The 12,208-nt window shown below is 39.9% G+C and overlaps 1 protein-coding gene across 18 annotated transcripts in view; it reads right to left on the reverse strand.

The window, feature by feature from the left end:
- WDFY3 (WD repeat and FYVE domain containing 3) overlaps nt 1-12,208 on the reverse strand; it is a 307,477-nt gene that overhangs the window by 27,751 nt on the left and 267,518 nt on the right. For all 18 annotated transcript variants that reach the window (XM_070047898.2, XM_089303127.1, XM_017347436.4 and 15 more), the window contains 5 exons: nt 12,087-12,206; nt 8,996-9,113; nt 7,968-8,074; nt 5,959-6,112; nt 1,246-1,337 (listed from right to left, as the gene is read on the reverse strand). In XM_070047898.2, coding sequence (XP_069903999.1) covers nt 1,246-1,337; nt 5,959-6,112; nt 7,968-8,074; nt 8,996-9,113; nt 12,087-12,206 — 591 coding nt within the window. The remainder of the gene's footprint in view (nt 1-1,245; nt 1,338-5,958; nt 6,113-7,967; nt 8,075-8,995; nt 9,114-12,086; nt 12,207-12,208) is intronic.

Genomic DNA, 12,208 nt, shown 5'->3' on the forward strand with positions numbered 1-12,208 from the left:
AGTTAGAAACATACCAGGGGATTCCAATTCAATCCCATCAAGGTGGCATGTACCAATGCCATCTCACTATTCCAAGTGATCAATTTCAGTTCACAATTGATCATAATGAAAGGACTAAGAGTCTAAGGGAGCACATAAACAAGTCTAGTACCTGCTAACACTAACCGATAGAATAAATAAAGGGGAGAGTGATCCAACATGGGAAGTGAGATACTCAGCAGACTCATAGAATGGCAGATGTCCTAAATAGCACTCTGGCCTCAGAATCAGCCCTAAAGGCATTCGGATCTGGCTGAAAAGCCCATGAGAGTATTTCAGGCATGGAAAGCCAAGACACTCTGGCAAAAGATCTCTGTGAGTGAGATCCCAGTGGAAAGAACAGGTTTTCAAAGAAGGAGGTACCTTTCTCTGAAGGGAGGAGAGAACCTCCACTTTGACTATGACCTTGTCTAAACAAGATAAGAGTCGGAGAACTCAGAGGGCTTCCATAGCCTTGGAAACTCATGACTGGAGCATAGGGAGATTACTGATGCCACAGACAGGAGTGTCAATTGGTAAAGTCAACAACAGGAGTCACTGTGCACTTACTCCTCATGTAGGATCTCTGTCCTTAATGTGCTGTGCATTGAGATTTAATGCTATAACGAGTACTCAAACAATACATTTATATATTTCACTTTGTGTTTCTATGGGGATGCAAACTGTTGAAATCTTTACTTAATGCATACTAAACTGATCTTCTGTAAAAAAAAAAAAAAAAAAAGAAATTATCAATTCCCAACTTGACTCTCACTGGGATTAAACATGACAATAGGTCTGATCTGATTTCATCATCATTTTAAAAAAATCATCTATTATTTTTCACTTTATGTTTCTGTGTGGGAGCAAACTGTTGAAATCTTTACTTAAGGTATACTAAGCTGATCTTCTGTATATTAAGATAATCGAAAATGAATCTTGATGTGAATGGAAGGGGAGAGGGAGTGGGAAAGGGGAGGGTTGTGGGTGGGAGGGACGGTATGGGGGGGAAGCCATTGTAATCCATAAGTCGTACTTTGGAAATTTATATTCATTAAATAAAAGTTAAAAAAAAAAGGCTCTGTCATGGTTGGCCTTTAGAACATGAGCACAAGGTAAAAGCGACTTGACTAGTGGTCAAGACAAACTCAGGGTAAAATCCATGAAGATGATGTTAGCTCTGTGTGTGGTCAGCAGCCAAGGGAAACCCAACTTGAACCACATTACCTCGCGATGGACTCTGATGAATTCTCGCGGGTCCCCTTTTGCCCAGGGTGGAAGAATGACATCTCCAAGCTTAGTGCCATTTTGTTTACAGCCTATGCAATTGGATATATTAAAAAGAAAATGAAAGAAAGCATGGCATAATAAAGTGACAGAGAAACAGTGGGTTAGATTCATTACCAGAACTATAAAATTGTATAACCACAAAGGACCTTAAGAGATCACCTACACTGCATATCCCCCATACTGCTCCTTAAAATGCTCCCGTAGAACGATTTTCTAAGTGTTAGCAAGTGACTCTTCAGTGCATGCTGAGTTATGCAAGGTTAAGCATGGTTTTGTCTTTTTCCTGTAAGGCTCCTCAGAGGTTTCAATACGCTCACAGGCACTGTCCTTCTCTAAGAAGGGCAGCAGGCACAACATTTCTGAAACTGCCCACAACATTCCTTTCCAATGAAACTCTCTTATGAGGCTGCTGTTCTGAGGCTCCTGGACAATCTCTGAGAGATAACTGCAACACATGAGGTTTTTCACATTTCTGACTTTCAGGTTCATGAGAGAGCTCTGTAGAAATGATACCTATTTGGCAATAAGGATTCTCATGTAAAAAGATAAGATCTGAGGTAAACATGGTAGTGCAGCAGGTTAAGTGACCATATGGGATACCCACATCCCATACTGGATACCTGGGATTGAGCTCCATCTCTGATTTTGATTCAGCTTCCTACAAATTCACACTGGGAGGCAATAGATAACGGTTCATGTCTTTGGGCCCCTGCAACATTGCCATATGGAGACCGAGTTGGACTTACTCATTCCAGGATTTAGCCTGATTCAAGCCTAGCTGTTGTCAGCATATTGTAAAAGACCCAACAGATTGGCTGGTGCTGCGGCTCACTAGGCTAATCCTCTGCCTGCAGCGCCAGCACACCAGGTTCTAGTCCCGGCTGGGGTGCCGGATTCTGTCCCGGTTGCTCCTCTTCCAGACCAGCTCTCTGCTGTGGCCCGGGAGTGCAGTGGAGGATGGCCCAGGTCCTTGGGCCCTGCACCCACATGGGAGACCAGGAGGAAGCACCTGGCTCCTGGCTTCAGATCGGCGCAGTGCGCCGGCCGTAGCGGTCATTTGGGGGGGTGAAACAACTGAAGGAAGACCTTTCTCTCTGTCTCTCTCTCACTAACTCTGCCTGTCAAAAAAAAAAAAAAAAAAGCAGATAAAGGATTCTGTCTTGCTCTCTTTCTCTCTGCCACTACATCTTCCAAATAAAATAAATGAATATACTTAGAAAATGAAATTTCATGCAATATAACTTTTTTGTTGTTATTGCATCATTTAACAGAAGAAAAATATTTGGAGAGATTATGAGGGTTACCTGGCAGGAATAAAAATATCATGTTGCAGTAAAAACCACAGAAATGTAGAACATTTGTTCTACATAAACTGTTATTTTTAGGTCACAGCCAGATAATGTCTAAAGCATAAAGAAATCATTTTTTATGAAATCTATCCACAACAAAACATAGTCAATGAAACTGGCATCTAAGGAAACAGGTTCTTTTTCTTATTTTTAAAAAATAACACCAAAAAAGTCATTTTAGCTTACCTAGTTATGTTTCATAGGAACAAATCAGATTATCATTGTAAAAAATGACTCTAAACAATAATGTTGACACACTAGCTTAACAGCAGTTGGTTAAACAAATAGTTATATCAGAAATTTTTATACAGCAGTGCAGTTTTTCAAATTTTAGAATACAAAACCAATTCCAAGCAAAAGCCAATAAAAATATTTTCTTTAGAAAGTCTTGTTCCAGTGTTATTTGATGGATCATTCACAATGTGCTATTAATTGGGAGACACAAAGTTTTAATGCTTAGAGGAATTTCTTGACCTGGTTGGAAAGTATACCTTATGACTAAAAAATAAATCAAGTTATAATAGCCATTCGCCCTTCCCCCACTCACATTTGCCCTTCAATCCCCTGAAATAACTTCTAGGGATGATTTTTGGATGATAAAAAACAGGTAATAATCACCAGGCTACTTGAGATAGAAACTACTTTTCAGTATTTTGTTATAATCCTTGAATACTTATGTGATACAATTTTATTAGCAGTATCTGCAATTTAAAAATAGCTAGGAGTACACAGACTGGTAGAGAGGTCTTGGTCTAATTCTGCTGCTCTTCAGCCTTTCTCCGGGTGCATCCAAGGACGTGAGAGCAAGCAGACTCCAGGGTTAGAAGTACTCAGAGCAGGGTGAGGTCTGAGACCCAAGTGCTCTTCCTTTTATGCCCTTCACTACCTTTTCTGGGTGGATTTGCAAACAGTGTCTTGGTTTTTTTTTTCCTGTTGATGTGAAATTCACATAACCAAATTAACTACTTTAAAGGAATTTAGTGTTTAGTACACTCACAATGCGATGCAAACACCCTTTGGATCTAATCCCAAGGAATTTTTACTGTCTAAAAAGCAGCCTTGTACTCTTTAAGCAGTAGCTCCAGATTCCTCTCTCCTAGACCCTGGTAACCACCAGTCTGTTCTGTCTCTGTAGATTTACCTATTTTGGTTATTTCCTACAAATGAAACCATGCATTATGTGACCTTCGGCACTAGGCCTCTTTCACTCAGCACAACATTTTCAAGGTTCACGTATGTTGTACGTTTATCAGTACACTTCATTTCTTTTTATGGCTGAATGCTGGATTATTTGTATATGCCAAAATTCATCCCTTGATAGACATTTAGGCTGTTTTCACCATTTGGTGACTGGAAATAATGTTGCTATGAACATGCTTGTGCACATTTGTGCTGAAGCTCCTGTTATCAATTCTATATGTCTTGGAGTGGAATTGGTAGGTAATACAGGAATGCTGTGTTCAGCTTTTAGAGGAATTGCCAAACTACATCCCACAGTGGATGAACCATCCTGCATTGCCACCAGCAATCCTAATGTACGAGGATTCTAGTTTCTCCATATCCTTGTTATTTTCTGTGACCTGTCCCTGCCCCCATCACCATTCTACAGGATGTGAAATGGTGCCTCACTATGGTTTTGAGTTGCATTTCTCTGATGTTGAACACTTCTGGACATTTGTATAATTTCTTCAAAGAAATGTATATTCAAGTCCTTTGCCCATTTTTCAACTGGGTTGTTATTCTTTTTGTTGTTGAATTCTAACAGTTTATATTCTGGATACCAGACCCTTACCAGATATATCACTTGCATTTCTCCCATCCTATAGACTGCATTTTCACAGTTTTCAATTTTCATGAAGTCTCTTTTACCTTTTGTTGTTGTTGCTTATGCTTTGGAAATATTATCTATGGACCTACAAAGACTTAACCCTATGTTTTTTTATGGTTTGGGTTTTTTTTTTTTTTTTTGTGGTTTTAGCTTTTATATGCAAATAGTGTTTTTCACAGCATGTGATTTCAAGAAAGAATATGCACTATGAAGCTGAACATGATGAAGATATATGACCCTTCTTTCAGTCACTTATTTGAAGAGCAGATTGGCTGGGTTTGGAAATGGTCTGGCTAGAATACTTCTGTAACACAGATGATTGTGACTAAGACCAGTATTTCTGCTTTCTTTCTGTACTGTTCCATATCTATCTCTTTGAAAGTGGTGTCCTTAGGGAAGAAGGTAGCCATCTTCAGGGGAATTAAAAGTGAACCTAAGGAAACACTACTATGTACCCATATTCAATGCTATAGTATGTATTTCTTGATCTTTCTTGCTAACCATTTATTCTACTCCTGCTCAGTGACAGCTCCAGGCCCAATGAGAGGTCATAAGAACTTCTGCCAGGGCTATTGAGAGGGGTGTATTATATTTCCCAGTGAATTCCATTTAATAAAGTGAGGGCTGCTGATAGACAATTAAGTAAAAATAATTTTTGAAAATTTTAACAAGAAAAATCATGCAAATGTATAGGATGCAACTATTTCTCTGAATGCAAATTCAGAGGTTATAGTATAGTAATGATTTATATGCTGAATTCTTTAAAATGAGCTGAAAATATAGGTTATTAAAAATATGAAAACAGAACAATATCTAGCAAGGTTCTAAAGTGTAAATAACAGAATTTTGCTGTTCTAAAAAAATACTCAGAAGCATATATCAGCAAATTGTGTTCCAAGAAACTGTGGCCAAAGTCAAATCTATTTCCTCTAACTGCCTCTAAAAAAAAGGTACCAGTGAAATTTTTCTTTTTATAAATGCTGACTTTGTCTTATAAAATAGAACCATAACAGGATAAAGAAAAGGGACTTACTTATTCTGAAATTCTAATTTTAAAACATGTTAGCATATAAATGAAGAATGCCCAGGGCAACACACTAGATTGAAAAAACACATGAACAATTTTGATAAACCTCTCTTGGCAATTAATGTGATTCAATAGGGATAATTTTCATAAATATCTTCATTTCACCTTTGTTTTTATCTGAACAACAAAATTCTGAACAAAAGATGTAATCATCAATTTTCAAATGTCTCTCAGATACCAGGTTTGAATCAGATCTTTGAGGTGCAAGCTTCCTTTTATTTTTATGGTTAATTATACAAATACTTTGGAGTAAGTGACAGCAACTGAAACTACAAGAAGGTCTTTTGTTGTTAATGACCCCTGTGGAAAATCATCAGAAAAACGACTTACTTCTATTGGTCTTTTCTTGGCTAAGATTCCTAAAATACTGCCGTAGCTCTACGTACCTAGGTCAAAGTTGTTGGAATTGAACAGGAATTCTGGTAAGTAAAAAAACTCTGGGATAAGTTCTTTGACATCTGCCATGTTGTGCTTTGATGCAGAATACCAGGCCTCGCGCACACTGTGAAACATCCGGTCAGCCAGGTCAAAGTGGCCACCCTGGGGGCAGAATGGAAAGGTTTTATTTCACCTCTATCAGAGAACCATGCCTACCCCGCAGCTTCTGTCTAGTTCAGGGAATTGAAAACCTCAAATATGCTTGGTGACATTTCAATTTCCCATTCTCCTCTGTTAAATAAGCAAAAATTATAAATAATCACAGAAAGAAAATTAATCTAATTCTCTTTGGAGTATTCTTTATAAAGGAAGCCCAATGTATTTGTTTTATAATAAAAGTGAAATCCAAATATAAGGATCTCAAAAAGTCATTTAAAATATTTGTTTTTAGAGACATGGGAACACTATAGGAAAGTATGAGTTTTTCCCTAGTTTGATGATGCACTTCTAAGAGAACATGTTAATTAAACCATCTATTGTTAGACATATTCAATTTATATACATGTTTTCCTAATGTATACATTAACAGGACATCCAAATTCCCACACCAATGAGAGTTAAATGAAGAATTTGGAGAGGTGATAAAAGAAAACGATAGACTTATACAAGAAGTTCAAATAGAAAAAGAATTTCTTTTGATGTGTAGCCTTAAAGATATACTACCCTCCTTCAAGCAAACTCCCTATGTTGTGTTTTAAGTGAAGATGGTGCATCTGTCATAGGATGCTCACTGCAGAAAATACCAAAGTCCATCCATTGGCTGCTAAGGCCTGCCCCAAACTGGCCCATTTCCTTTCTAACCTCACCCCTCAGGACTCTCCCCTTAACTTATCCCAGTCTGCACACGCTGGTTATGTTGGTGTTCCTCAGACATCTGAGGCTCATGCCTGCCCAAGGCCCTCGCATGGGCTCTTCCATCTACCTGGAGACCCTCAACTCCCTCAGGAGTTTTTCAGAGGAGACCTGTTTTTGTCCACTGTATTTAAAACAGCATCCTGCCCTCCTTTGCTCACCAGTCCCCACTTCCCTTGAGCTATATTTTTCTGATAGATTTCTTCACATTTAACAACGCTTCAGGGGCTGGTGCTGTGGCGTAGCGGGTGAAGCTGCCGTCTGCGGTGCCGGCATCCCACACGGGTACCCATTTGAGTCCCAGCTGCTCCACTTCTGATTCAGCTCTCTGCCATGGCCTGGGACAGCAGTGTAGGATGGCCCAAGTCCTTGGGCCCCTGTACTCGCGTGGGACCTGGAAGAATCTCCTGGCTGCTGGCTTAGGATCAGCACAGCTCTGGCTGTTGTAGTCAGTTGGGGAGTGAAACAGTGATGGAAGACCTCTCTCTCTCTGCCTCTCCTCTCTCGGTGTAACTCTGACTTTCAAATAAATAAATAAGTCTTAAAAACAAAATTTTGTACACTACTAAAAAAAAAACCACTTCATGATTTACTTCTTTATTGTGTGTGGCTCATTCCTTCAACTACAATATGTAAGTTCCACCAGGAAAAGTTCTTATCTTTGCTCACTGATGTCATCCCAAGCACCGAGAACAGTGCTTGCCATGTAGTAAGTATTCAATAAATGTTTGTTGAATAAATGAAAGAAAGCATGGAGAAAACTAATTGTAACGGAGGAGGCAGTAAATGAGCTGCACCATAACACTTCTTAAAAAATATTTGTTATATTAAACCAGTCAGGGCTGAATTTCCCATACCTGGGTAGAAAATGTATGCTACTTAATTATTTGAGGAAAGCCCCCCCGCCGGCACTTGCTTATTCTAATTCTCCTTTACTCACCAACTTTGGTTCATTGACATTCCATTTTAATTCTGTTTAACCACTTTATCATTAAAACTCCACAGGACTTCTTGTAAGGCAAGATAACGGCATGAGAAAAAAAGTGCCAATCTTAACTAGAAAGAAGGCTTGAATGAATGTAAAACTCCAAACTGAAAGTCTTACCTGTAGCCTCAAGAATATCTGGGTGAAAGGCTCCATCCTTACAAGGTAAGAAGCCACAATCATTGCAGACGAATAGTGCGTCCCATAGTGGTATGCTGGAGTTTCTCCTGTGAAAGGACATGAAGAGGTAATTGAAAGTAAGAGAGGAAAAAAAAGGAAAATTGTGATTAATGAGTTTGGAAATGTTAGCACATCTGATAACTGAGACTACACAGTTAGTACTGCCATTTGGTGCAGGAATGCTTCATGATGGCACCACTGTTCCTCACTGGCAATATCTGGCAGTATCCAAAGTAAGTATAATTCAGTGGCCTTTCCCCAAAGCTGAGCACTGCTACCATTTCATGTTTTGAGGTTTATTGTAATAGCTGCCCCTTGACAGCAAACTGTTTTCCACCAAAGCAGAACAGTGACTTATAACTACTTATAACTGCTTTTGTGTTAATTTCTCTAAATTTTTGTCTACGAATATGCAATCTGATGTATTTTTATTACATATTCTACTTCACAGAGAGAAAAAGAATGTGCACAGGAATGCTAACAGGCTTACATGTAGGTTTTTTTCCTATCCTTTGTGTTTGTTTTGTCTGAGTAGGAAACACAAAAATGTTGAACATAATAAATAACAAGTATATGAATTTATTGATAATGCAAAAAAGGTTCCATAAAGAACCTCAGTAATATTAAAAGAGAGCCAGTTTCTCACAGTGTAATCCCTAGACTAAACCCAACAGAATCAGAGACAGAGGCAGATTATGCTGGGAAATTTCCATCCTGTATGAACCATGCACACTGTTTTCTGCCAGAACTCTGGCAAGCTGCTAAAAATACCTTCTAAGCATGGCTGGAGCTGGCATGTAAAACCTGGATTCCCTTCTCTAATAACCTATATATCTGCACATATAGCACATCAATAGATGAAAGATATGTAAGCAATTTGAGGACAGGTACAAGGATGTCAGGGCACTAAATGGCGGCTTACTTTAGAAACTGAGTCACAAAGTCCAGTGACAGAGAAAGATGCTCACCATTAGGATCCTCCCAGTCTTTGTAGCGCTTCTTATACTGCGCTAACCGTTCATCTGTCTGCGCTCCCATTGGCTTAGCCAGGTTTCTAAACGTCTTGGGATTAGTAAGATCCACCTCCTAGAATACAAAATGAAACTTAATTCCACGTTACTATACACCCTCCATGCTCATCAGCATGGACTCAGTGACTGGTGAGTGACGACAACGTATAAATGAGTGAGTATCTGTTAAGTCCAAAGCAGGAGCCCTAGACTCCAACACAAGGCCACGGACCTACTGCTGATCGCGTTACTTGAGAGACAGGCACAGGGCAGTTTGGGACTTGATTTAGTGTGAAGACAACTGCTTTGCAAATTGTTTCACATAGCAGGGCACTCAGGGTTCAGGTCTGGGGATGAGGAATGAGAGGGAAAGTGTGTCTACACCTTGGCAAGGGCACAGCAGGAGGCTGTGGACACCAAAGCTCCAAGTCACCATTATCATCACCCCCATAACCACGGATCAAATCTCCTTTCAGTGACACCCCCTTCCCCTCTCCCATTTCACTCCAACTGCATTTCTGCATGATTTCTTCCTAGAAGTGATATAAACTACAGCACTCAGTAATAATTCACTCACCCCTGGAAGACAACATCCTAACAGATCAAGTGGCTTCCAAATGAAATGGATTCTACAGCCGACCAGAGATTACTTTAGAAGCTCTTCTCTAGCTGACCTACTTCATGTATTTGAAAGGAAACCAAAAAGTACTCCCTGAGGCTTTAAAAGCAGAAATTTGAAATAAGTACTTAGCAGATATTTAATCTGTGCCCTTTCTAAACATCTTAGGCAGGATAAAGTGATCCACATTTACAAAATTAAGTTAGTACACTTGCCTTCTCAAAGTCTATATGCAAAGTACTTCATATATACATTTTTGTTAATTCAATAAACTTTAGAGAGCATGCTAAGTATCAGTTATTGTTCCAGGAGTCGGGAATAGAGGGAAACTTGTAAGTCTGTATGTTCAAGGACCTTACAATTGAGTTAGGGCAGAAAAATAGCACGACCACAACTCGCTCTGAAACAGGGCACCATAATAAAAAAGGGGGAAGAAATACCATGATACACAGCTACAAGGCAAAGTGGGAACAGAAGACAGAGCTGAAATGAGAGCCTCTAGAAGAGAATTAGCCAGGTGGATTAACAGGCGGAGAAGATGTGCACGGAGGGTGCTGGGGTGAATTCCAGGCAGGTGGGGCTGCACGAGAGAAACTACTGCATGAAAGAGGAAACAGGGGTATCCCAGGATAGCAGTGCTGGGAGTGCATGAGGGATACAGACAAGCAGCATATACAGAAGATGGACAGCAGACACTACATAGAAAAGATTGCTGTACTGATGATTTCAACTCTCTCCCAAATACTAATGAGGACTCACTGAACAATTCCAAATAGGGAGAGGCTTAATTAGATTTGTGTTTTCGGAGCTCTCTAACGTAAAGAGGATGTGGTGGAGGAAAGTGGGACTAGAGCAGCAAGCTGGTTAGGAGGCTGCTACAAGGTCTAGTGAAAGATAAAGAAGGCTGAAAGAAGACACCAGCAATGCTGATGGAGACAAAGGATGCTGGGAAGAAACTTGGCAGGTAGACACGCCTTGGCCACTGACCAGACGTGGGCAGCAGAAGTGTCATCGCTAGCCTTTATGCCAGCGTGGATGTTGGTGCTATTTCCTGAGATGGGGACTACAGAATGAGGGTCAAGAATGGAAGGTTCACCAATGGGATCTGAGAGGTTCCTGTCATAGAATACCTAAATACATGTTAACACAGTTTTCCACTTCCTCCTCACCAAACTGCATTCTTTTTTGGCCTCCAGACCTCTTTAAAAATCTGTATTTTCTTTTAAATTTCCCTTATTGAGTTAAAAATAATCTTTGCACCTGACTTCCTCTTTTCTATTGTATTTACTCAAAAGTGCATGGGGTGTGCATGGTAAGTACACAGCAATCTGCAGATTCTCCTATCAAATGTCCTCACCTGTGCCTGCTCAGATGCACCCACCTTTCATTAGACTAAAATTCTGAGGACAGAAGCTTCATCTTTCTTCCTAATGTGTCACTGTTTAAATCTGTGATAATACAAGCAGCCTTGATTCTAGTGAATGAGGAAGTCCAGGAATTTCTGAATTTTAAGATGAACCTTTTTTGTTTGTTTATCTAAGATCGGGGAAGCCTCTTTCGTTTTGCCTGTCACTGTGTCATTTCACAACTTGTAAAACTGCTACCAGAAAGGAGGCAGAGGAAAAGTGGAAAGTTAACACTCATGAGCACCCATTTGCTGTTGATCTTCAACCTTAAGTCATGCACATGTTGAATTTTTAGAAATCTCCCAAGGCGTCTTAGAATAGTAACGAAAGCTCCTTTTATGTGGCAGGAATATTTTGCAGAAGATTCACTTCCCATTCTTCTAGTGAACAATTCAAATTTCACTGACAGGTTCCGACATCCACCAATAGATGCAAATTATTTAGCACTTAAGGAAATTGAACAGGGGCCGGTGTGGAGGCATAGTGGGTAAAGCCGCCGCCTGCAGTGTCGGCATCCCATATGGGAGCCAGTTCAAGTCCTGGCTGCTCCACTTCTGATCCCACTCTCTGCTATGGCCTGGGCAAGCAGTGGAGGATGGCCCAAGTCCTTGGGCCCCTGCACCCATGTGGGAGACCTGGAAGAAACTTCTGGCTCCTGGCTTTGGATCAGCACAGCTCCGGCTATTGTAGCCATCTGGAGAGTGAACCAGTGGGGATAGAAGACCTCTCTCTCTCTGCCTTTCCTTCTCTTCTCTGTGTAACTCTGACTTTCAAACAAACAAATAAATCTTAAAAAAAAAGAAAGTGAATAGACATTATGAATTCATGTCCAATAACCAATAAGTGGATGAATCAACTAAACTTTTTATATATACAAAAGAAAACTATTTTCATCTTATGGAAGGAAGTGCCTGCATCTGTAGAAAATAGTAAACCACAAACAAAAAAAAATTTGGGCAACTGCAATATGTTTTAATTGTCTTTGATAATGTGTTCCATGTGGGCAATATGATTTGAGATTTACCTCTGAGTCGTAATCTGCAAGAATCCAGGGGAATACAGGATACTGCATGAGATCATTATATGATCTGCCAGCCAATGTGTTCAAGTGCATCAAATACTGGAAGTTGCTGATTTCACCTCTCT

This window comes from Oryctolagus cuniculus, chromosome 8, assembly GCF_051225735.1.
Source record: "Oryctolagus cuniculus isolate XC-2025 breed Fujian yellow rabbit chromosome 8, ASM5122573v1, whole genome shotgun sequence".
Classification (NCBI taxonomy): domain Eukaryota; kingdom Metazoa; phylum Chordata; class Mammalia; order Lagomorpha; family Leporidae; genus Oryctolagus; species Oryctolagus cuniculus.